Here is a 27,654-nt window from a genome sequence, read left to right as displayed (position 1 = left end):
TTTTACCTTGTATAAATTACAAGCAAAAAAAAAAAAAAAAAGAATGATCTAGACCTTAAAGCTGGTGAGCCGTGGTTTACAACGAAATTTTATAATGTTGTTTTATGTGTCTTTGGCTGGAGTAGAACAGTAGGCCGGCCCTATCATCCGGAATGTTGCTGACTGACTGACTGACTGACTGACTGATCATATTTCCACCACTGGTCAGTGGACTGCCTTGTCACTGAGTTCTGAGTTTCTGTCACATAACTATATTTTGCCAACAAACCCCCCCAATAGGTAATTTTATCTGTTGCCAACTGAGCGTAAGTCTGGGTATAAACCTGGTTCAGGTCTGGGCTGTGTATGGATGCCGGCTCAGGGCTACACCTCTTGTTACGGGAAGTCAACTGAATTGCTCTGGTTTCCCGGCTCCTTGGGAACTCAGGAAGAGGAGGAGCGCTTCCAATACACTGAGCCTCGACTCCATTACAGCAAACTAAAGGAGGCAGAGGAATAACTACACATAAGACACACAGAGCAGAGAGAGCAGGAGAGAGGGAGGGAGAGAGAGAAGTCATCGGTAACGAGGCTTCGCACTAACGACTATGACCAACTCTACATATCAAACAGAGGGAGTTCCACATGAAGACCTGCCTCTAATAAAAATCTGTTACGTTCTGGAGTTGAAGTAAATAAAGATTAAACTATTGTGGATCCAGACGGAGGCTGTGCTCTGTGTGAAAGACTAAATAAGAAAGATAGTCTGTTTTTTCTAACTTTCTCTTTGAGTGTTTATAAGTAAATCCAGCTGAAATCACAGCTCAGTGTTTGTCTTTCATTCACGTCTTTGGTGATTTTGTCAGATGACGTCACAGTTATAAAATCAGGATTTGACCATAAGCAGTCCAGATATATACTAGGTTTAGACCTAGTCTTGTCACAATAAAACTCCATACATGACATAATACTATTTCAGAGGGAATAGTCACCATTTACTCTCTAGATTCCATTAAAACCCCATAATAGAAAATGTAAGAGCCTATGAACCTGCAGTTGTTTCCCATCAGAGTATTTTTAGTAAAGAAAACATAAGAGGAGGATCAGCTGTACATGGATAAGACCATTGTGATTTCTTTATTGATTTTTTTTCTTCTTTTATACATAGAGTGGAACAACATTAATTCTCCAAATATCTCCTTCATGTTTGATCATCATTTTATTCCACACCACAAGTTTTCAGTCATTTCTCTTTTTCTGTTCCAACCAAATGTAAAAAATAAAAATGCATAATTTGATTTTTGATTTACTGTATGACAACGATGAAAGAAAATGGTAATAAAAAACCCCAAAAAGACAAACAAACAAACAAAAGACAGTAAACAGAAAGGCGGGAGAGTGTGTGATTTTGATTGGATAATTTGATCAAAATTATGTTTTTGGGGACAAAATGCTTTAATTACATTTGACAAGTTTAGCTTGAAGCCTTTAGGTGCCTGCAGTGAATTAAAAAGTGGACTGATTGTGATTTTGTTCAAAAACGGACGTCATGAAGCTATCACTTTGACCCTTGACCTTTGACCCTTCACTTTTGTTGTTGCTTATGTTTCAATCAAAACTGTTTTTGGTCTGACTACTAATCAGTCTACATGGAAAGTGCAACTAAATACATATGCTGATTTACGATCCATGAAAGATGATATTGTTTTATGTTGCAATGCAAATTATCTTTTTGTTCAAGTTATTATTGTGATTGTGCAAGTTATTGTTATATTGTTAAAAAAAATCTTATGGGATGTCAGTTGTTGTTGTGAGACATTATAGAGATAAGATCTATTCATTTGCAGCTCTGCTGATTATCTGAATTAAATTTAGATTTAAATATATTAGGGCACAATGAGCTTATAACAGGAAGCTCTTTGAAAGAACAATAAAATAACTTTCCTGTTTGTGATTTTAGAAAATGTCAGCTTTAACTTTGATCGGGTCGTCCACAGCTACAAACCTTTACACTTTTTCAGCATTTATCGCATTAATGATCAAATACTGTATCTACTGTATAGTGCAGCCGATGGTTGGTGCTCAGAAGCTAATCAGGGATGGAAGACAAGTAGGACTGGAAGTGCTGTGTTTTCCATTAACTAACACTGCATGAACTTCAATACAAAGACAGTGGGATTTCTTTTGGCCTTTGGTCAAACTCGTTGATCTTGAACACTGATGTAACTTTTCATAGCCGGAGTTCACGCAGTTACTGAGTTACTGAGGGCCATGTGTGATTTTTCACTCTTGATCTTGTCAATAAAAATGTTTTGTCTGGATACTGAGGTAACTTCATACCAGACAAGGAAAACAGCTTTTTGTCATTCTGTCTCATTTTCCTTTTGTTCGCTCGCCCATTTGTTCTCTCTCTCTCTTGTTGTGTTGTTGAACAGCTGCAACTACAGCTGCAATAAATCGCACTTTATTCCCACCAGTGGCTAAAATGTTCTATTTGTGAGCATAAAGATGATTAAAGAGAGAAGAGAATAATTTATGTCCAATTTAGTCTTAGTCTTAAATCGGGAAACATCTACGCTTCTTCTAATTAAGAGTAAGGACTTACTGTATTTTTAAGGGAAAATCCAAAAGCCATACTAGCAAATATTTTTTTATCCCATTATCCTGATAAAATGGGATAAAAAATTTTTGCAAGTATAATTACTGTTCCATTGGTAATTATACTAATGGACTATAAGGGTATAGACTAACAAGAAAACAGAGCTTTGTTCTCTGGAGATTATCGGATAATTATTCCATGATCTCGACGTAATGGAGCTTTATTATGTCAAGATTAAGGAATAGTTGACATAACGGTATTATCTCATTATCTCGAGATAAATGCCGCTATCTCGAGATAACGAGATAACAAAGCTCTGTTATTTCGAGATAAGGGGATAAAAAAAAATATTTGCCAGCATGGCCTTTCCTGGCTTCCGAAATTTTTAGTTTGAACAGTCGATAGATGTAGCCTATAAAGTCCCTCAAACGTCTCTGTTTGTGATTCTCAGGTTTGGGAACCTTCCTAAGGATTGAACACGCAAAAATGAAGTACAACAAAAATGAGCCAGGCTGTGGCGGCTGTGCACCACAGGAAGTAGTCAAGCCCAACCCGCGCATGATGTTTAATTTAACTGTCACCGTCACAGAAACGAACGCCTGGTGTCAGAGTTCGCTGGCAAATTTCGTAGCTAACTGTAGCTCAGTGGAAAACGTCACGATCCCTTCTCATAGAGACGCTGGTGCTTCACCCTTTAAAACTGATTTCAACAGAAGCAAATTAGCAGGTTTTATATCAGCAGGTCAAAGGTCATACTAATGCGAGATGCAATGCAAAGTCCTGTGTGTGAAATGAAATGAGAGGGTGCTAATAATAAGGTTAATAATAAGAATCACAATGCATTACACGGCTAGCTAATTGTAAATATACTCATGCATAAAATCTGGGCTATAGCACTGCGGTATGGATAATGGAAGTGTGATGCTAGCAAATTTAACACAGGAAAGGAAGGACACTAAAATAAGAGTTTAAAAAATGATGCATGAAAATCAATTGGAACGTGGTTGGATTTTAAAATGAAATCGATGGATCAAAAAAGCCGGAATTATTCTGGGCTGAAACAAGTTCATTCTGGCATCATTCCAACAATGTTCCCAATCCCAAAAATATCCACATGAGGGGACAATGACCCCTTCAAAAGAACCAGAGATCAAAAAAATAAAATCAGATTGTAAATCATAAATCCCTCAATCCTCGGCAGATGGGACAGAGAGAAAACAGTAATACATCAACAAGAAAGAGAGCATAGAAGAAGACAAGCATTTTTCATTTTTGGTTTTAGCGCACCTTTTTAACTATTACAAAAAAAACAAACTTAAAAATGTATAAAGCTTTTCCCCACATTTGTTTCATTTTTAAGTTACAGTTACCAAAAAAAGGAAGAAGAGCAAGTGAATAATTTATGACATATGCTATTATAACATCATCCTACCACTAGTGTCTATGAGGTATATCTGCAACAGTTCGGTAAAGAGAGCACGGTCTGCGCACAACGCTCACAAGTTTGTCTCCGTGTTTTTCCACCATTTAAAGCTTTGCAACCATTTGAGGAAAGAGGAGGAGGATGGAAGGGAAGGGGACGAGCTGCGTTTCCACTAAAGCTGGGGTCAAAGATTTATTCCTACTAAAATACTTCATGTTTGTTTTGATGGTCGTGCAGTACCAGACAGAGATAATAGACCACAAAATTATTAATCAAGAAAAAAAAAAAATCACAATCAAGACATAACATATATTGTATGGTTGTCATCATCCCGGTTGGTGATCATGAGAAAACAGGTTTCACAGCATGTTATGTCATGATTATCAAATAATTATTATTTTTGGAAAGATAATGTCAGAAAAGTGTTTTCTTGTGATCACAATTAGAAATTCATCAAGAACACAACCAACTTATATGAAAACATAACAATTTAATAGCGATTACAAAAAAAAACGAACCAAAACAAAGCTCTTCCATTTCTGTTTTCTTCCGTATCTAAATTTCCTCGCCCTCATCTGCTGCTCAGACTTTAAACAAGCCCCATCATCTCGTATCTGTGTATGAACAGAGGGAAAAGCTAGCGAGAGAAGATGATTAGATCTGGGCCACGCAGAGCTGAAAAACCAGATCCTTTCTCGTGGAAACTCAGCTCGAAAAAAAAAAAGAGAGAGAGAGAGAAAAAAAAAAAGAAGGGACAGTAAAAGAGAAGAGTCAAACAGAAGAGGAAGCCTTTGGTATTCGCTCTGGATTTCTTTGCGTTGATTGCATTGCAAAGCACCAGAGAGCAGAGAGGAAACTCAGGCGCTCGAGCCAAGTGACGGTGGCCCCCCCCCCCCGGCGCTGAGGTATTTATTATTCACAGGAATAGAAAGTTTATAGAACAACAGAGAGGTCTAGACTTCGCTTTGGTTCAAGCAAGGCACTCATCCAAGGTTATCTCATACTTTGCAACAAAAGCGCTATCTGTGTCCTTGTGTTTTGGGAAAAAGCAAAGTGTGGCAGCAGAAACCCTCCCACTCTAAGAAGCCGTAGATTTGTTCCTCCACCATTTGGCTTCCCTGGTTGATTTTAAAGCTTGTGAGAGGGGAAGCAAAATGGCACAGTCGGAAGTATGGGACCCTGATCCTTCTTGCATATTGCTGCTGGTATGAAAAACAATTTCGCAGTTTGATTAATTGAATTGTAATGTGACTCCTCAGCCCTCATGCTGAGAAAAAAACTTAAGCCAAGTTGTAGTTCCCGTCTTTCCAACCAGGCGTGATCAGTGATCAGTAAAAGGTTCATGGACTACTGTAGTGTCATCATGTATCTCAGGGTTGTGTTACTGGTCTTGTGCGTGCAGTAGGGACAACAGAGCAGAACCCAGATGTTCACCTACAATTAAGATTTGATTTCTCTATGTTTTTGTTGTTTGTGTTTTGGGGCGATGGGGAATGTTTTGCACTGAAACATTCTGCGACTGCTGTGGTCTTTTTTTGGGAAGTCCTGTATTTTTGGTGTGTATGTGTGTATATCTTCAGATCTCTACTGTCTCGTTTATCCCTTCAGACATGTAAGTCGTATTCATCTTGAATAAAGTAGTTCTACACGGTGTCTTTTAGCCGCGCTCGTGCTCTTTGGTCCATCATCGAGATACTGAAGGTCGCCGCGGGATAAACTATATCAATAATATTAACGTTCCTCTTTCAGTATGACTTTGCAGATAAAGACCACAAGTAGTTTGACTTTACAGACAATTATAAGGACCACAAGTAGTTTATTAGGTTTCCTGCTGCTCAAACACCTTCAGCGTTGCATCATTCTGGTTGCTATGCAGCACAAACTTGGTAACAAGTACCCATCTAATTACTGTTAGCAAGACAAGGTTGAATGTTATTGGAAATACAAACAGCCAAGGGGAAAGCTTGCAGAACAGAACACCAACAGATTCATCGCTACTTCTATAATACTTGCTTGAACTTGACTGGTTTTTGTATTTACTTTTTGTTTTTCTAGAGTCAGCACCATTAAACCCCTGCTATCAATGGAGTTCATCAACCCGCAGTTTTCATATTTCAGTGCAAAGCAGAGTTTTTTGGGTCTCAGTGTAAAGGTCTCATTATCTTCATGGCTACTAACGTATTTTTTCTTGGTTACATTTAAGTTTGGGATGCTTTTATTCTCTTAGTCTCCACCAGCGTTTTTGCTGCGTGGCATATTGCTGAATTTGAAATTAAAATTTGTTCTGCACTAAAACTTGTTGCCCAAACTGACAAGGTCCAATAAATAATTTCAACGCAAATGTCCACACTATTGATTCAACACTCTCAATCTATGCATCAATAATCAATGTGTTTTTCTGCCTGTGCTCCCTGATATTCAGCATTCAACCTGACCCCCCCACACTACACCCGCCTCTTCCCCCCATTCACACTTATTCTTTTTGAGGAGAAAAGACGGAGACAGAGGGAAACAAGGGGAAAGAAGAAGAAGAAGAGAGAAAAGGAGGAAGTAGAAAAGAGGACAAAATGTGGCGTCATCATTAAGAAGAGAAAGCACAGAAGCGTGGAGCTGAGCGCAGACCGTACTGAATAGGAAAAAAATCTTTGGTTTCTTTGGTTTCATCAACACGATTAAAAGGACAAATGGAAAGTCAGTGAGGTAGCCTCTCTGGTTCTCACTATTGAAATAGAAAGGTTTTTTTTTTCTTTTTTTTTTTTCTTTTTACACACTCACAGAGTCAGTCGTGGAAGCAGCTAGCTTTAAGGGACTTCTCAGATTTCCTTCCTAACGAGTGAAACAAGTAGGTGTGTTTGCATTCACGCAGTCACACACACACACACACACACACCGAAATCCTGATAATGAAGCAGGTATTTTACTGTAGAGGTAGTGTGTGTGCCAGCATCACATCCTGTTTACAATAACCTGGATAAGCTCTTATCGTCGCGTGGGGAAATAAAATGGAAATGAGCAGATTTGATCTGGGATACGGAATCCGATTAAATATGTTGTTGCTCTAAAGCTCAGTGTTTTTACAGAATCTTGAAGAAGGGCTTAGGAAGCATGTTTTTGTTTTGACCACCAATATGGAGTGTATGAAGAATGCACCAGAAACTGCCTGGTGCCGATGGAAAACCAGAACTTAACACTGTGTTTTAGCTTGAACACAAAGATGCAAAATCCCTGACACACCCTGATAGAGATGATGTATGAGATTTTCTCTGGAAAAAAGAAAAACAGGAGGGAAAATAACTTCTTTTCCAATTAACACTATACAATGGCTCAATAGATAATGTACGGAAGTGACTGTACATGTACTTTAATAACTCAAATATATGGATTTAATGTTAAGTTACTCTTTAAAGTTTCTGGTGCTCATGTTCCCTTAAAGGTGTTTTAGAGTGGTGATCACAAAATGAGAATTTGTTTTTTTTGTATTGTGTCTTCTTTGGCCTAACACAGTGTTATAAAAGCTTTTTTGATACCGTTGAATTTAGTTACGCAGATGTTTGCGACACGGCATGCAGTTCAAATCTGTTTAAAATGCAGCAAATAGAGGAATGATTTTGCCTTAGAGTTGATATTGTTGATATTGATTCCCTGGGAAAAAAAATCACTTATGGGAGCAACAGACGGTGCTTTCACACGTGTGTACTATGCATGATTTTGTAAAGTGAACGTACGAATAAGACCTTAACCAGGGTATGAGCTGCGTGGATGTAAACACACAGTTTATTGGCCTCTCAAGGATTCCAGTTATCTTTGGTGAGCCAGTTTATCTTAGCGTGTGGCCCTTACTTCACCTGATCAAGTGTCACAAGAACATCAGTCTGAAATTCATTGCTTGTTCAACAATGGTCAGCAGGATGCAAAACAAATTGAAAACAAAAACCACCAATAAATTAGCCATAAAAATCACAAGGAGGAAAAGAAAAACAGATGCAGTGCTCATCATTCGGTACGCTATTATTTGTCATAAAGAGATTGTTTTCATTTTCGAAAAAAAAAAAAAGAAAAGAAAAATCATTACCAGGACAAAAAAACTAGATCGGCTAAAGAGTGAGAGCAAGTGTTGACATTCAGAAGTACGCAAGTCTAATCTGACATTCCTACATTGTTCTGTCATTAAGTCTAAACATTCATAACACAACATTTCATTTGCTTTTTAAAGTAAAGCTAACTAAGAATAAATTAACAGGCCTGGCATAAGCACTGCATCTTTGATGCAACTAACATTCTTAAATACTCATAAATATTCATCAAAAAACAATTACATCTAATTAAATAACATTAAATTATTATTAAGTACAAAACTAGTGTGTTCTAAAACACCTCATAAATAAATACATCGTCGAACAGAAAGAAAAGGGAACATACAATGTAAACTTTGGCAAAGCTAATCATCAAGGGAAAGGGTTCAGAGGGAGATTTGGCAACAAAATTTGTTCGCTTAAATTAATTCACAATTAAAAAGAAAACATAAATTACATTAAATAAAAAAAAATCACATATTGCAAAAACCTAGGAAGGAACGTAGTGGTAGTATTAGTTGACACATAAGTATTGGCAAATAATTTTTAAGTACTTAAAAACAAACAAGCGATGAAAACCTCTTTGGGACGGTTTTTGGTTTCAGATCCCCCCTCCCCCTCCTTTTTTTTTTTTGGTTTGGCAGGTTTAGCCTGTGTTACATCCAGACAGAACTGCAAGTGGGAATGGAAAATGGCCACCACCCCCTGAGCCAGAAGCCACGCCCCTCCATTGGGCGTGGTCAGCAGGATAGGAGCGTCAAGTGGGTGGAGGATTTCTTTGGACTAGAAGCTTTACATACAGAAAGAGAGAGAAAACTAAGGATAAAGCTATTTGACCGATATTTTAGCAGTTTCTCTCAGCGGATGTTGACGTAGTGTTTTTTTGGTTTTGTTTCATTATTGTCGTTGTATATATGGAGCAGCAGCATAGTCCCTCCCCCCTAAAGAACAAACTAACATGGGTTTGTCAGCTATGGACAGTTAGCGTGTCCACACATCAGTCTCTCAGTGAGGCTCTTCCTCCAACATGGCGTATGTGTCAAACTTTTCCACCCAAACCAGCAGTGCTTTTTCTTGTTAGCCAAAACTCAGCTGAGCAGACTTTCGTTCCCTGGATTGTCCCCATTCATTTTTTGGTTTTTTGGGATTTGGTAACACACCTCTTCTGTGGGTTGTTTTCCTGTTTTCAAATTCAAATGATTAAAAGAGCAAAAGGTTTTGCCACTGCTACATAGCTAACGTTAGCATTAACAGCCAAGAGCTTCAGCCATCGTTGTGTTGGATGTAAACAGCTGTTAATGCTAACGTTAGCTATGTAACTGTAACTAGCTCCTTTAAGTTCCCTATCTCAAACAAGAAGAGTGAGAAAGCCTGACTTCTATTCAATATTCCTGTAAAATTCTCAGAAGTTTGTTTCTTTTTTTCAGTTACATGAAATGCTTAATGTCACAACAGGTCAACAATCCAAAGCCTGAGTCTTTCTGGTTCAGCTGGTTTCTTATAAGTTTGGGCTGAAAAGTAGAGATTCAGATGCAGTGAGTTAAACGACGCTGTGAGTGACTTCATGTAGAAGAAATTCATCGACCTAGATCACAGATCTGGAGCCGTTCTAGACTATTAAATGAGAATGGATAAAAGAAAAGGTATCAGTGTGCTACTGTTTGTACAGCAGAAAATCTTTGGTATGTACTGTACGTTTCACAAAGCATTACATTGTCACTCTCTCCGCAGTAGGAAGCTCGCTGGACAACAGCAAGCGTAACCTGAAAAGGTGGCCGGTTTGAAATCTCCAGACTGGGTGGAAGTTACAAATGGAAGGTGGAAGCGTTTGAGTAACAGTCAGCAACTGGTTTATGTTTTTTACTCCATGCTGACGCACCGAGCTGCTTTCAGCTCAAATCTGTGAAAACATGTGGTCGAATGTGAAACTGTGGAAAATAAATAAATAAATGAACCGGCCCTGTGCTGTTGTCTGGCAGCTTGTGTTACTACTGCTGGAGATTGTTGGAGGTAGACTTTGTCCTGTGGATCAGGGAATGACTTTTGGTGGAAAGAGCAAAAAATGTTTTCCTCTTTTTGAGCAAGTTGGTGAAAATGTGTGGTCATGGTCACGTCTGTGGGTGTGAAGGATACACTGTGATGGCTGCATGTGACGCCATGCTGGAGGAACATCCCATCAAAATATCAGATGTTTTAGCCTTGGAAGGTAGCGTGCTGTACAGGGGAGTTAAGCTAGATAGCACATTAGCAAGTTAAATACTAGCTATTGTTAAAAGAAACGGTCACTGTTTTAATTAAGGTAAAAGGATGAAAGAAATGCTGCTTGATTAGCCTGCATGCTAACATAGAAAGTGTACAACTGATGTGGTGGAATAATATTCAGTGGAAAATATTAAAAACCCAGCATGGATGCACGTCATGCTGCGGCTGTGCGTACATGTGGTTTGCTAGAGTTAAGATGTTTCTTGTCGGGGGGAGGAAGACTGCTACTGGAGTTAACGGTGAATCTTTGGTTTGTTAGCTGATGAGGTTTCTGTTGTTCTCTTAACCATTTTTTTACTTTGAAAAACTGCATAGGCACACGTTAAAGACACTCTTCAACCGTGAGAGACACATTAATGTTCTGCCTTTTTGGGGGGTCGGAGGGAAGAAATGGTCGACGACGTCCTCCATTCGTTCCTTCCCTCCTTCCCGTGTGGTTTTACCCTTTTCAGTCCCCAACTTGCTTCCCCTTAAAGATGGCCTGACTCAATATCAGGCAGAACAAAGCTACTCCTCCGCTCTCAAGATGTCATCCTTCCTTCTATCCTCCTTCCTTCTCCTCTTCGTCGTCATCGTCGTCGCCCTCCGTCCTCGACATCGTCGCCACCACTCTTTTTTTCTTTTTTTTTTTTTTCTACATTTTTTGGTAATAATTCTCTTCCATCTTCAGTTAGTTTTTCCGTTTGTTGGAACAGTTAGGTGCAGAAAAAGGTTTTCTTTGGTTTCGATTTGTCAATAAATAGAAAAAGTCTCAAGTGTCCATTTTTTTTATTTTAAATCGTTCTTGAAGCCTTTGGCTTGTCTCTAACCAGGCCAGGACTCAGCCTGGGGTTTCTAAGGAGCAGGGGCTGCTGACTGACGCCTTTCCTTTGGTTTTGTTTCTTTTTTTTGGTTTGATAGCTTGAGTGAGGGATGATTGATGAGGTGATTGCGTATGGTAAAGGCTGTAAAAACGGAGCAGGAGGTGGTGCGTTTGAGGTTTTTAGGGTTCATTAGTATTTACATCATGTTGAAAGGCTGTACAGTGTGACGTATCAAACTAAAATCAATGGTGGGATTTGATTGTGAGGGATGCTGGGTAAAAAATGTATCTGGACAGAAAGGCAGTCAGAGAGCTGTTCTCTGTGTCTCAGTCCACTTGTCTGTCTGCTGCCCATCCTCTTTACCAAGCATCCAACTCTCGCACGCTGCAAACAAATTCCATCTTAAAGGTTCAACCTCTTTGTTCTAAAAAAAGCAAAAAAAAAAGCAAAAAAAAACCTCTCACCTAATAGTGGTGAATTTGTTTTGGATTACAGCTGATCTCTCCAGACCTAATCAGAATGATTTGTTTGCAGCGTGAAGACCTGTCCTCTTGTTTTCCAGCCCACTGACCCTTTGGAAGAGACGGACCTGCCAGGCATCGTCTTTAGATTGTCCTCTTTAACTATTACAAAGGCCCTGATCCGCCTGGACAGCCCGTCCTCCGCAGGTTCAGCCCGGTCACTGGTTCTGCTGTTGTGTCTGTCAGCTGATGCAGTGGGAGTTTTTGTGGTTTGTGTTTTGTGATGTACGTGATGGCAGCTGGAGGCCTCCAAAGAGCATCTTAGCTGTACAGCTGGATTTACACCAAAAGGTTCAATCTGAGCAGGTTGTAACTAAGAACCTCTTCAGCAGCGATGAGCCCACACCGTCCAAACTCTGGACTTGACCATATGTTTTGGTTAACGAAGGCGCAATTAGTGGAGTTTCTTCATTTTACCGATTTTTTTTTTAAATGCCTTGTTAGGGATTACTTATCCTCTTTATACATGTGTGTTGTGGTGTATTGTTGTATAGTTATGTGTCCATACTAATATGATTTTTACAACAATCTAAACAGGGAGAAGTCACAGATAAAGCCTTTTGTTTTTGAGTAAATCCAGGCTACATTTGATGCTTTAGTCTTAAATAGTTCAAAATGTCATCAAACAGCACCAGTTTTTATAGCATCTCTGTTCTAATTGAGAACAAAGATTGTGCTAATGCTAAAATGCTAGGTGGAAAGCTGCTGCCCCGATGGATGAGTTACCGTGGTAATACAAATGATGGGTGGGTGAAGCCGGGGTAAACTGGAGCTTAGCTTTGGTTTAGCTGACAATGTTTCGGTCAGGAAGGGAATCCTGGAAAAACGTTTGGGAAATGACTCTTTAAAGTTGTGTGTGTATGTGTGTGTATTTCTGTAAAGCAAGTGTATTTGCTCGTCAGTAACAGTGTGTCTGTGTGTGTGTGTGTGTGTACGTGCGTGTTTGTACATCCGTACGTTACAGTGTGTAATGACAGATGCCGAATGGATTTCAGCCACTGTTTAGAAAAAATGGCATCCTGAGTTTTCTAAGATGTGAAGACCACTCGGCAGAGAGTCCCAGTTCTATTGCAAAGAAAATGTGCTTCAAGATTGTGCTCACATACGTTTTATATATTCATATATAATACACTAACACTTCACTGAATGTTGAGTATGCTGAGTAAGCTTGTAATTCTACATGTCGGCTCAAATTATGAGGAAAGTTGCATGTGCCTTGGTGAATGTTTGTGTATGAGAGTGTGTGTGTGTGTGTGTGTTTGTGTGTGTGTGTGTGTAGGTGTGTTTGCTTGTGCTTGCATATCTTGCCATTTTCTAACCTTACAAATCCTCACTGCCCCCTTTAAAGAGTCATATCGTTACACGCTGCTTTTTCTTTGGTAAAATTGAAGAGTTTTGTCCATAAAGTGACAGAAATCTCATTGTTTTGTAAAAGAAAGTCGATGAAGTCAACACTTAAGTAACAATAATCATCCATCTACCGCCTTGATCATATATATCTCAGAGGTCGATGTCAGGTACATATTTCGTTTTTTAAAAATTGATAAAGAACTTTTTTAGAAGACAACTCTTCAATTCTGTCAAGTTTCAAGGGAAAACAAGACTCTGATGTTTTTTCAGTTACTGTTTGTAAACCTGACGGTTAAAGATGGAGACTGCAGAGCCAGATTAACAGTCACTGTTGGACTGTTTTTGACTGTTTTTCATCACCCAGTCACGAATTAGCAGATATTAGCAAAACGGTCAAAGCTACACAGAAGGTCCACTGTCTTTCCTGGTTAGCACACTGTGCTAACCTCCTTCCAAGCCAGTGAACGGACATTGTATTAGGTGTATTTGGTCAAACTATGAGTTCTAAGGACAGGAATGAACTTTGAAACATGGTCTAGTTTCTCTTAATCAAAACCTCTTATCTCTTTTTCGGCCTCGGCTGAACATACTGACCAAAAATGTACAAATTCAGCTATGACAGCTTTCTAAATTTGGCTGTGCAATCTCCACAACCCGACATCTGGATGAGAACTCTGCCCCCGAACTGATGTGTCATTGCCCTGTTTTGGACATTTGAGGGTCAAAGTACGACAAAGTTTTTTTTTTTTTTTTTTATCTTATCCCAGAGCTTCTCACACATTCTGCAGTCATAAAGCTTTCATTGGTTTCTTGTTTGGTTGGTTCCTAGCTTATATTGCATAATAGAAAACATACATCGTCTTCTAGTCTTTGGTATTTGGGCTAGTGTGTCAGCTTATTGTCCTACAAGAGACATCAACAGTGAAAGTCTATGATTCAAAAGCTTCTTTTTTTCCCCCCCTGGTGAGGTTTGTGTGTTTGAAAGTTGAGTTTACCCTTCGGCTTCTTTATGGATTTAGGATGGATTTGTAAAAGGCGGTTTGGCTACAAACAAGACGTCGCAGTGAGCAGCCCCTCTCTGTTTGTCACCCTCAACTAAAGCAAAACAGACAAACAAACAAAAAAATGTAAAAAGTTTGGTTTTCCTCCTCGCTTTCGACCGGACGAAACCTCAACCCGCGCCCCTCACCCCACCCCACCCCACCCCATCCCACCCCCCGACCTCTCCGTCCCCGTCCCCCCCCCCCCCCACCCCACGCATCTCCGTTGCTCCCACCCCAATCGAAACCCCTCCCTATCGCTTCCCTCCCTTCCACGCCATCTACTATCACGCTTTGGTACAAGTGCTGGACGCCGAGGATTGGGCGCCCGGGCTGGCTCCGTCGTCTGTCCATTTGTCCAGGCTCCGGCGTCGGGCGTTCATGAAGAAGTTGCTGACGGTGGTGAGTTCGAGGCCCAGCTGCTGCGAGATGGTGAGCTGCATCTCTTTGGACGGCCGCTTGTTCTCCTTGAAGATGGCCAGCAGGGTGCGCCGCTGCAGGTCGGTGAAGACCAGCCGCGACTTCTTTGGTGTGTTGTTGCGGTCCTTCGCCGTGTCCTGCTCCTTCCGTTTGCACGCTGTGCGAGGAGGGGGGGGGAATTAGAGGGTGATGGGAAGAAGAGAGAAAATAAAAGTGTGAGTGTCATTTTTTTAAACAGATTAACACAGTCGTTGTTGGACTGTTTTTGACTGTTTTTCATCACCCAGTCATGAATTAGCAGATATTAGCAAAACGGTCAAAGCTACACAGAAGTTCCACTGTCTTTCCTGGTTAGCACACTGTGCTAAACTCCTTCCAAGCCAGTGAACGGACATTGTATTAGGTGTATTTGGTCAAACTATGAGTTCTGAGGACAGGAATAAACTCTGAAACAAGGTCTAGTTTCAACAGTGAAAGATATGAAACACACAGAAGGTCGAGTCAGAAGCTCATATTGTTGTGTACATCTGATGTTCGTTTACCTGCTGTCTGTCTGTCTGTCTGTCTGTCTGTCCGTCTGTCTGTCTGCTTCCACTGTGTCATTACTCAGCCAATACAACCAACACAGTTCAGGCATTTCACTCATTAGAACACGAGCTACAACATCTCTGCAGCTCTGAAGGCTTAAAATGATCAGTTCCTTCATTGTCCATTGATCACTAACCAATAACCAATAACACCTGCTTCTAATCACAGAAAATCCCTTCGAGTGTAATAACATCTAACACACCTCTGTGTCTCTCTGTTTGTCTCTACACAATATATGATGCCGCTTGTTGTTTGTCTGTCTCTCAACTGAAAAACGCTTCACAAGGCAGCAGCCTCCATGTGATGCTCCACCTGTGTTTCAGGTGAGGCGCTTATCTTGGCATGAAGTCGCTTCGTCGATGACTTTAGTTCCATTTTGACTGTTTTCTTATATTGTACCCTGCCTGTCAGCCTGAGAGCTCATGGCACTGCAGCTTAAGAAGACGAGAGAACAATAACGACTTCAGAAAACAGCTTCATCAGTTTGAAACACACGAGCTGCAAATACTCACAACACAACGCAGGTGTTTCCAGGGGACTCTGAAACGCTTTCATGCTCAAAAGTCACAGTTGTGTATTGAACGACAAGTCACAGCCAGATTCATCACTTTTTATTTAAGTCATTTTTTGCCCTAATTCTGATAGTGACAGTGATAGAGAGAGAGAGAGAGAGAGAGAGGATACGCAGGAAAGGACCACAGGTTGGACTGGAACCGGCGCCGCTGTGGTTAGGACTACTCCTTCATGGTAAACTAGAGTAACGTCTGGGAGAGCTGTTTGTATTTTAGGCTACTGAATGTATTCAGTGTCTCTGATTTATTTTAGCACCAGAAGAAACTGTCGTAGCACAAAACACAACTAATAAAATAAAACTCTTCAGGGAAACAGACGATGAAATGTTTCTATGAAATGTTCTTGACGCAACCTCCACACCAATTAGCACAGGGGAGAGTTTCCCATCATGCCCTCAGGTCTCACAGTCAGTGAGGAGCCTACCTGCTTACGTTAACATGACGACAGAGCAATGACAGAAATCTAACATTGTGTCCATGCAAAGTTACATTTCAATTAATTTAATCAAATTATCTCATTCTTCCAACTGGATTTTCATAAACACTGGTGCTGTTCTGTTTTTATGGTGTTTATTATAGTGTAGTTGGAGAAAGATGTAAAAATATAAGATTTATGATAAAGTGCCTGTAATTATATGGTCAAAAAAAAAAAATACAGACTGAGCCTTTAAAATGTTCATTCAACGTAGATGTAGAAGAATTCATCTCTTTTATTTATCTAACCTGTGATGCGTGCAGTCTAAAGTGTTATTTATGCTCTCATGGATGTTTTTATGACCAAACAGAACAACAACAATAACAATAACACCCTCTCTAATGTGTCTGCTGCTTCTATCTCAGTCTGTCAGTGAGGAGAAGGAGGAGGCCTGGGTGCGTTTGATTTGATTACCTCTCTGAATTAAGTATGCACGAGTCGGAGCCTGATCAATATAAATCAGGTTAAGGACTCAATTCAGTAACAAAACTATTATGTAAGGGGAAACTATCTTCGCTGTAAACACACACACACACACACACACACACACACACACACACACACACACAGCCACAGCCACATCCCTCTCCTCTTGTCTCCTCTCAGCCTCTTATCACAGCGTTTAGCAACCTGACAACAGAATGAAAGATTACAGCTGTTTGTCTCACTGCTGCTCCCTGCCGCTGTCTCATCAGAGATGGTCGTGAAGCTTTAAAATCATGCATGGTAAAAACACAGATGCTGTTTACACTGAGTGAAACATTCAGGCCACGTTTTATGGCTTCATCATTTCATTTCAAACAGGAATATTCTACATGTCTTATGCTAATATTTCCCCCAAATTCAGCCTGACGTATTTGGTATGTTTGGAAACTGTTACTTACCGTTGAACCACATATAAGAATTCATTCTCGCTTCTGTTTCTCTGTTCTCTGGGTAAATGAGTGAAATGTTGTGAATATTAATCCTCCACATTCTCACCAGTCAAGCTGTTGTGCTTGTAATGCAATTTGTTACTGACAGGTGGCACTATTGATCTCTGAATATCACTATATTAAGTGAATGTGTAGTGTGTGTGTGTGTGTGTGTGTGAGAGAGAGAGAGAGCTATGCTTTGAATCATTTGCACCACCAGAGAACTGAGAGAGACAATAGCATCAAAATCAGCCTCTTCTTTTAAATCACATTAAAACACACTTTATTTACTGTAGCTGCATGTGGCGCTGTTTATTTTTAACCTTGTTTCAGTCAATTGTACTAAATCTGTACTTTATTATTTTACTATTTTATCTTTGTTCCCAATTTTATTTTATAGCACTGGATTATTATAATTGCTATTGACAGATTTGAAAAAAGTATTATTCATAGTATTATATCAAAGGGACATAAACATGAGTCAGAGGTTTGTTTTTGTTTGTTCTAAGTCTAAACTAGAGTCAAATCTTGGACTTTGGATCCGACTATTTACTGGATGATCTTTGTGATAAGATCTCTGACTGTCAGCTCACAGAGTGATGGGTGGACTATTAATTATACTGTTGTTAACAGCTTTTCTAGTTCAGTCACATCAACCTCCTTTTCCTCTCTGACCCCCAAAATATCTCCTCAATACATTCAACCTTTATTTATACCAGGAAGGACATGAACGCAACAAAGTGAAACAGTAGCCAACACCACTTCTATTGTCATGACTACATTTAATATCACTGCTACTGAACCTACTGAACCTGCTGTTTCACTACAAGTATGAAGAATTTTTCATATTTAATAATAATATATCACCTTATAGCTGACATATGTGGAAACATCACTCTTGATATAAGAACACATATGTCATATATTATATTTCTGTATGGGTAGTATCATTTTCAGTACTGCAGACACCAGGATTAACACCTGTGTGGGGAGGAGTCTGAATTTCATTCTATTTGGAAATCCTCAAATTATTGTTCCTAATTTGTAATAATAATTTGTAATATAGCAACAATCCCTGTGATTAAGTAATGTCGTTTAGATACAGGTGTCTGTTACATAAATGTTCCATTATGACTTTATTCGAACATGGCTGCTGCTCGTTATAAGAATAAAATATAAATATCTAACAGTGAACAGATATATGTGTGTAAAGCGTTCTGACAGATATCCAGATGTTCAGATTTAAATACAGGGAGGCAGTGCTTGTCTGAATACTGTGGTTCTATAAGGGTTGTTTCTTTTTCCTGCATCACAACAGGGCATGAGAAGAGTGTCCTCAACAAGCAAAACAAATGTCTAAAATACATCATCAAATAAATAATAAAGCAATGAAATACTATTTACAATACTGTAAATAGATGAGTACAAACGTACACCCCCCCCCACCCCCCCTCTGGGTTTCTGCTTACTGTAGCTTAATGAAAAGCAGCGCAGCAGCAGTTCACACCAGACAAGTTTTTTTCTCTCAGGAAAAAAAGTGCAGACACATCTACGTGTAAAAAGGAAGCAATCAAAATCGCCCACACACAAACGCACAGTCTGCCGTCAATGGAGAGAGAGCAACGCTTGAGTGATTCAATCAGGCTTTTTTTCCTCTGGTCGAGGTGACAGTGAGGATCAAATACGCAATTATATTATTCAAAAGGGGTTTACCGGTTTGAGGAGGAGTGAGAGTAAGAGGAGGGGGGGAGGGGTGGGTATTCTTTAAAGGTAAGGGTTGAATCAATAGGATCAATAAGGCAGGGTTCCTCTGTCTTTCATCAGCTCTCTCTGGTAGACTTCAGTGTGTTGCTAAATGCGTCTCTAACTGCTAAAGAGCTCAGCAGAAAAAACAGAATCACTCGCCTACTACACTTTCCACTTCTCCTCCCCGTGTCTCATAGCAGTCATCGTAAAAACCAACAACCACGGTCGTCAACATTACTGCTGTAATCAGCAGGCATCATTACATCATATTTAGATCTGAATAACCACTGCTGAATCCTTATTAAAGCATCTTCAGCACAATGTTGTCCATGACTGTACTCGTCTCATTATCATCACATATTAATGTCTTAATTAGGGCTCGGTGTTGAACCACAGTGTTTCTTTGGTACGGACCAAATGTGTCACGGACTATTAAAAGACCTAGTATCATATCTCATCATATTAGTAATGTTTTTTATTCATTCTTTTATCAGATTGTTCCTGATTTAAAGGATATTTTTCACAGTTTTAAGATATATTACAAAGTTTTGTTTTTTAATGTTTTGGATTTGGTTTCTTATGAAAATCATGGTTTTGCAGGAAGAAAACATATTTCTCAAAGTAAAGCATCCTTTTGGGATCAGTATCGAATCTCAGGTACTGTGTCGGTATCGGTGTAAAATTTCAAACAGTACCCAGTCCTAGTCTTTAATCAACGAGAAAACCATCATATTCAAAGTCATCACCATCACAATCATCAATATCCTGATCATTTCATTACACAGTTATCTTGTTCAGCCTCCTGTATAACACCATTTTTAACATCTCAAATATCAACATCCAAAACTCACATTCTCACTTTGTACCAAAAACAACAGAAACTCACATCAGACAAAAATCTGAGTCATGATTCAGTCAAACCTGAACACACAGACATGAAAACACCACTGTAAATAAACCTCCATAAATCAGACTAGAAACCAGGGAAAGAAGAAGCTCACTGTCTGCATGGCAACATGTTTCCAAACAAACTTCACAACAACTCATTTGATTAACAACTGACAAATAATGATTTGGTGTTGAAGAGGTTTGGGTTTGTGATGCGTATTTGATCCATGGTTTATATTCTCTGAACCTCTGGGTGAGCCACTCTAAAACACGGGGTGAGCTCCTGGTGTCTGCTCAGAAGAACTGGGTGTATGAATACACTGTTTTATGTAAAGAAATACTAACACAATAACCCTCATAAACCTGAAATTACATTTATATTTCTGTATGGAGTGGACATACAGTATGAGATACACTGTGTTAGTGAGTTTTAGAGGTGTTGGTAGGTGTACTTAACACACAACGTCACTACTGACTGCTATGAATATTCTCATCATTCTTCTTCACAATCAGCAACATTCTTATCACCATCATCATTGTCATCACAATCATCATTGTCATCACAATCATCATCATTGTCATCACAAGCATCATCATTGTCATCACAAGCATCATCATTCTCATCACAATCATCATCATTCTCATCATAATCATTATCATTCTCATCACAATCATCATTCTCATCACAATTTTCCTCATTTTCATCACCATCATCATTCTAATCACACTCATCCCCATCAGAAGAATCCTTATCATGAAAAAGCTTCATCACAATCTCCACCACAAACAGAACCAGTCTCAACATAGCAGAGTCATCAACAACATTATCCTTCACAATCAATCATGTGACAGTCATTCTCAGTACATCGCAGTGATTTCATCCTTTTCATCATCACTATCAGTGTCACCACTGTGACTACGTCCATTGCCATCATGATCATCCTGATTATCATCATGACAATCATGCAGTGTTATCATTCTCCTCACCATTACATCACTGCCATTCTCATCAACATTATAATCATTCTCATTCTCATCATCATCATCATCATCATCATCATCATCATTATCATCATAGTTGTCCACTGCTTCTGTCTGTGGTCTTTCAGTAAGCTTTTCACCCAGTTCAAATGTGCTGCATGTTACAGCTAGGCTGAAAACTGAAAAATTTCAAGAGCCTGAGCTGCCTCTTCTCAATCTGTTCAATGTCCTGATGATGATGATGATGATGATGATGATGATCCAAAAGATGAAGTATCTCCTTATTTGTGAAACCTAAAGAAGGCCCTGGAAGCAGGTCAGTTACAGAAATTAACCACATCTATTGTTTTTTATTTTAGTTTTATTATACAGAGGTGCATTTCAAAAACACAATAAGCTGCTCACAACCATTGCTGGCCAAGAGGTCAAGTCTTCCAATATGGCTCCTGAGAGGCATTATTCCACCTTAAAGCTTGTCCTCTATTCACTTGAATGGAGTCTTGTTGAGTCAAGTGCTGAGTCTCAAGAGCTGGTAACACTCACTGCAAACGCATCAATGTATTATACAGAGGTTTTAAGAGTCAAGGGCTGCTGAACGTCAATAGAAACATCAAGGTAATGTTTTATTGAAGCAGCCATTTGAAGTGAATACAGAGAAATAGAGAAAGCAAACAGAGAGGTTAGGGAGTAAAAGAGAGGGATCTGAGGGGGAGTAGTGGAGAAAGATGGAGGGAGAAAACAAGACCATCCCTCCCACAACGTCACATTTTCAAATTTACTTCAGTTAAAGGTGCTATGTGTTAATGTTTCAGTTTAAACATCTGTGTATTGAAATCAAGCACCAACCTAAAAGGCTGAAAAATGAAGCCAACACTAGAGTACCAAAAACTGCAGTTCCTTTAATGGCCACTAGAGTCTGGCTCCAAAAGTGAGTCAATCCCCATAGACTCCCATGTTAAAATGTCCAACTTTCCAGCAGAAATAAACATGTTTACAGCCTGGTACAAAAAACAGTTCTTGTCTCTCAAGCTAATTTCCTCCTTCATGACAACTGTTCATATGACTCACCTGTTTACATTTTATTGAGGCTTAAAGTTATGCTAATAGGGGGCGTGGCCACTTTAAGTGACAGGTGTGTGAACGTATGTTTGCTACAAACTGGTATGCAGCGAAGTCTCGGCTCCACACATGCCCCACCTCTTTTCCCATTTTTGGATTAGCTTGGATTTAGGGGCGGAGTCAGGCACAGGCGACGGTGGAGCAGCTCACCCTGAGCTCCAAAGCTGCTCTTCAGACACCTGTGGGTGAAGGCTACGTCCATCTTTATTTACAGTCTATAACTGAAATGCCACCTGTGTTGCAGAGATATCTACTGAAGTTAGCGTGCCTGCCCGTCACGTCTCGAAATACCACTTTGTACCTCAAGAGGCGACAGTGAGTCACTGTAGCATCCAATCTGCCCTCAGATCGAAGGAAGCTTCCCAGAGTGCAAGAAACCATGTTCAACTAATTAATGACTAATTTTTTCAGCACTTGTAATAAATACTTAAGGAACCAAAAAAATAATTAAAAAATCCCAAATAATTGCTTGATAGTCAATAGTGGTCTTGGGAACCCACTCCTTAAATAAATAAAATTTAACATGTGGTGTTCCTCAGGCCTAATTCCAAAATAATTTAATTAATCTTTGTTTATTTATAATTATCAAATTTTGTTCATGAACTATATAAAGAAATAGAGTTTGAGTGAAAGTTTAAACACAGGAAGTGAGTGAGCCAGCGAGCTTCGGTGTCATTTTACAGACAGAGAGGGAGAGAGAGGAGCTCAGCAGTCATTACAGACCGTTTTCATCCTCACCACAAAGATACATCACGGCCCGGCATCTTGTCCATGACTCCTCAGTCTCCACATTGCCATGCATGTGTCCTGTCGCTGACAGACACTTATTCCAACAATGCAATATGGAACAGAGATTCAGCAGCTACTCACAAGATAGTGACAAAACTGTATTAAGTGACTATTTAGAAAATGACAGTTCACAATTCTATCAAATCTATTATACATAGATTTGATCTATTATACGCTGTTCCACCAGCTTCTGTTAGCATTCAAAACTTAACTACAGGTCCCATGAAGTTTTTCCACTGTGTGTATTTACATCATTTTAACAGTTTCTCCCTCATCCATGAGATCAAATCATATCCACTCTTGTCTAATGTGATCTTCTTTAGCTGTAATTTCCAGGTCTGCTGCTGCAAACCTACAATGGTGTTCATCTGGGAAATGTTCTTTGGAGACAGCTTAAAGCAGAATTATCAAATAAACAGCATTACCATGCCTGTCTAGATGAATGGAGTGAACCACAACACAAGTAAGGTACTTCAGCAGGGATTTTGAATCATTTCTGTAGTTATAAATGTTAGTGTGATTTGAAACTAGGTTCTCACTTTTGGGACAGAACCTGGAACTTCTGGTTTCACTTCAGCTCTCAATGGACAAGCTACTCACAAAAAAGTGACAGAATTGTGTTAGAGAGTTCAGAAAATAAAAGGTACTGTGTCGGCCTGAATATATACAGGTTTCCTGTTTAGGGTGCGCACACAGCCGGGGCGTTTAATGATGAAGTGTGTGAAATTCCCAAACAGTCCTCCAACCACACAGGTTGTTTTTTTTTACCCTCTGATACAACCCGAAATAGGTCCCCTACAGCAGTATGCAAACCGGACCTTGGTTGTCACAGTTACAATAATAAACACACAGACTGTACCAATGGCGGCCAACCTACCTTCACCACCATGATTACTATAATAACGCTCACTGCTTGATTAGGTTTAGGAAAGGTTCATGATTTGGGTTAGAATAAGTACTTCCTCAACGTTACACGATCTTCGCTGTCATGGTTACAATAATAAAAAGGTGGTTAACTTTGTTGAACGCTCATGGATAATAGCAACAACATGAACAACTAGTTTCTCATGTGAACGGAACAGCGCTCTCCTGCGCCATATTCATCCATCCACCATCACCTCCTCCTGACGTAGACTTTATCTCCCTTTATACTACGTCTCCGCACTTTTCCCTTTGCTCCTGTCATAATTACTACGGCCACTAGATGTCGCCTAGCAACAAAACGTAACTATCGGTCATAATAACCTGCCGCACAGACGACCTATGGACTTGTTTTTTAAAGAAGGGGAGTTTTGAAATTCCTGCTACGCGCCAGGCACTGTATGTGAAGTGTATACGTTAGCACACACCTCACATTGGATGACTGCAGTGTAAAGACAAAACTTTATTCATGCAGGAAACTGTCCATACTGGATTTAACTATCATTGTTTAACACACGGGATCATGAAGAGAGAGTGTGCACACTTGTTTGTGATTTTTATTCTTTGAAAAATCATAAGAAAAATGCTGCAAAGCCATCAGACTGCACCGAGTCCCACTAATAATCAAAGCATTGGTCATACTACATGTAAAACCTTTTCGATATTACTTAAACAGCCATAAACACAGTGAAGAGTGTGAGTTGTTTCTCCTTCACACCAGACTGTTCCGTGGCTCTAGTCTCTAACAGCTGATCCTCCGAGCGAACAGGGAGGTTTTCTTTCTTGGGAAATTGACCATTTTCCTCTTTCACCATGATTTTCCCCCTCTGTCTGTGTCTTTGATGGGCAGACACAGACAGATGAACACAGACAGCAGTGAAGAGGGAGACTGAGATGAAGAGGTAGAGAAGGAGAGGTAAAGATGGAGCGCAGAGATAGAAATTAAAAAAGAGAGAGAGAGAGAGAGAGAGAGAGAGAGAGAGAGCAGAAGGTTTGGGGATCAATACAGCTGAATATAAAGTCATATATGTCTGTCAGGGCTCCACACTCAGACAGACGGGCTTCATTCTGTAAGAAAAAAGGATTTATAGCACAAAGGCCTGCCATCATCTGGAGAGCTCTCTCTCTCCGTCTCTCTCTGCCTCAGACACTCTCTGCATCGTTTTATTTTACTGTTCTCTCTTTTTCATCATTACTCCCTCAATCACCTTCTTTCCCTCTCTTTCCTTTGTCCCTCACCTCTGTAATTTTTCTTCTCTATTATCTCCTCTGCCATTTCTTCTTCTCTTTTATTTCTTATCCATCACCCATATTTCATCTCTTCATTTTCGCTCTTTTGTCTCCATTATCTCTTTAACTCCCTCCTCCATTGTCTTCCCTCTCCTCTCTCTTTCCTCTCACTCTATTGCTTTTCTTCCTTCCTGTCTCCTTCCCTCTGCCTCTCCTTCATCTTCCAGCCCCTCCTACCTTTCTGTCTCTCTCCTCCCTCCCTCTTTTCTCCGTGGCTCTCCTTTTCCTTCTCTCTGTTTCTTTTTTTATTACACCATTACCACTTAAGCCTTGGTATCCATTACACAGAGGGCATATAAGTGCAGGGTAAGTAGTAAAGTCACCCTTCGACATACACTTCACTGCTGGTGTGTGGCGCCACATTCGGTTGCTTCGACACTCCGTCATGAGCCGGCAGGGCTGAGCGATGTTTGGATGAAATCCTTCATCAGATATGACATCTGTTAATGCCTGCCACTTCACTCCGGTGTCACAGGTGACTTCTCCCCCAAATAATCACAAATGTTAACCGTCATTTAATACACTGTGTCAGGTTCTGAACCTCTCAGTACAGTACTTAGAAGTGCTGGCGATTCATTTCAGTCACATGATCTTCCTTTAACGCATGATCAGTTAGAGGATCTCTCCAGAAATGTATATTTCCAATAAGTGAAAGGCTACTGTCATTATTGTTTTAGTGTATTTTATTCTCATTGATCAATCTATCTTGATATATCTCCTGTTGATCTATCTTACTGATACACTCAAGATACCAACAGTTCATATTACATACATGAAAGCTGCAAAACTGATGTTTTCATTCAGTATAGATTGTAATTTCTGTAAGTAGATTTGATAATATACTGTAATGTCTCACTTGATTTTTGTATGCTTATATATGTATATACCTTCTGTTCCTTGTACATACATATGTATATATACAAATATATATATATACACATACATATGTGGAATGTTACATGGCAGAGGATACACACATCACTGTCAGTGATTGAAAGACGTTTCCACAAAACATTAATTTTGTGGGAGTCTTTTTAAGATCCTGGAACTGTTTGAAATACCTCTGACGAAGGTCGCGAGAGACCGAAATGTTTGGATGATCAATAAACTGTGATGCTGAGCAAGAGCAGTGTGCGGGTTATTCTTCTTCGCAAGACTGAAGTGATGCTTTCCAACGCACCTGCACCCGAGACATTTGGATGTGCGAAAACCTTCATCAAGAAAAGTGTATTTTATGCTCAAATAGCACGAGGATGGTGTTTGGAAGTGATTCACTATCAGACAACAATCCCTTGAAAATGAATGAATCCTTAATTTCCACCAGATTCAAACACCTACAAAGGTGTAATTTAATTAATTTTAACCAGTAATTCGAAAAGACAAAAAACAAACTGACTTAACACTTAACATATAATTAATCAGTTAGAAAAGCTCTTACTTAACAATTAAGTAGACTTTGAATTGTTGGGGTACTTTACTTTGGGGTAAATTACTGAAGGGTTAAGGTTAGTCCTCCGTTTACCAACTTTATGAAACCACTTCTTTAAAAACAAAGGTAAATATATCCCATAAATTCATTATAATCCATCGTTTGATTACCATATAATCAACCATATAACACTGGGTGAGTTTATCAGTCAAAGCAACCACCGCTTCACCAAACAAGACCAGATGAGTAAAGTTCCTCCAACCAAGTGAATACTACAGCAAATATTTAGTGCAAATTAAAAAATTAAGATTGAGGGCGTTTCTCCATACATACAGTACATATAGCTACACATACACACACACACACACACACACGGTCAAATCAAGACATTTAAAGCTATTCAGTCAAGCAACAAAGTAATGCAACCGACCACAGAGCACATTCGATCCAGAGACTCAACAGCTGCCATTATACTGAAGGTCCACTGAGCACAAGTCTCTTCACCTTCTACCTGTGTCCCTGTGTTTTGTCTCTGTAAAACGAGCTTTTCTAAAGGTCTGGTTGACAGGAAATCACAGAGTCTGCAGCCTTGACGAGATGCTGAAGCTTAGCATGGCAGGCTGGCAAACATGCATCATATCTCAGCACTTAAACTCACACACAGAGATGTATATAGAGACACACAGCATTGTAGCACTTAGCAATCAGCACTCCACTATGAGCTTGTGAGTGTGTGTGTGTGTGTGTGTGTGTGTGTGTGTGTGTGTGTGTGTGTGTGGTTGTGCTTAATGCACCAAGATACTTTCCTTCTTCCGTTTTGACAAGATAACCGGAAATGGAACAACAGACTAAAGACACACTGTTTGTCTCTATTTCCCCCTCACTCACTCACTCACACACACACACACACACACACACACACACACAGTAGTAAGTGAGTGAATCTGTTAGAATATTAATATTAATTTTAATATTATATTATTAAAATTACAGCGTTAGAGCGTATGTTTATTACATGTAGTCAGGCAGCACAAATGTTCACCTTTCTATTGATTATTTTTTGTTTTTCCAATTAACCTCTGAAACGTTTTGAACAGTGACAGATTCTGTGTCATCTCCATCAGAGCTCAGGTCGTCGGACCGACTGTTCAAAATCACAAAGAAATGAAACATAGATAAGCAGGAAATCTGCATCTGAGAAGCTTTGGATATGTTTGGTCACATGAGCAACGTGCCTCTATGAATAGCAAAGTCAGTCTGTTGGTTTGTTCAAACCAACAAACAATTGTTGCAATCGCAACAACAATTTAATGGACAGCCATGAAATTTTATTCCTCCTGATCCCCTGAGATTTCCTCTTGAGCCTCGACAGCTGTCAGATTGGTTTGCCATAACATGTGGTACCTTTCATTCGTGTCCCCCTGAGGACACATTTTAACTTTAACCTTTAACTAAAATTAATGACAAGCCCA

At 39.6% G+C, this 27,654-nt stretch overlaps 1 protein-coding gene across 1 annotated transcript in view; it reads right to left on the bottom strand.

The window, feature by feature from the left end:
• Positions 1-14,319: 14,319 nt before the first annotated feature.
• The window catches only part of onecut2 (one cut homeobox 2), a 36,102-nt gene continuing 22,767 nt past the window's right edge, over positions 14,320-27,654 (bottom strand). Inside the window, exon 2 of the mRNA XM_056402832.1 lies at positions 14,320-14,627. Within this exon, the coding sequence (XP_056258807.1) occupies positions 14,338-14,627 (290 nt within the window). The 3' untranslated portion in view covers positions 14,320-14,337. The remainder of the gene's footprint in view (positions 14,628-27,654) is intronic.

This window comes from Seriola aureovittata, chromosome 18 (assembly GCF_021018895.1).
Source record: "Seriola aureovittata isolate HTS-2021-v1 ecotype China chromosome 18, ASM2101889v1, whole genome shotgun sequence".
Lineage (NCBI taxonomy): Eukaryota > Metazoa > Chordata > Actinopteri > Carangiformes > Carangidae > Seriola > Seriola aureovittata.
This window is presented reverse-complemented; position numbering and strand designations above follow the sequence as displayed.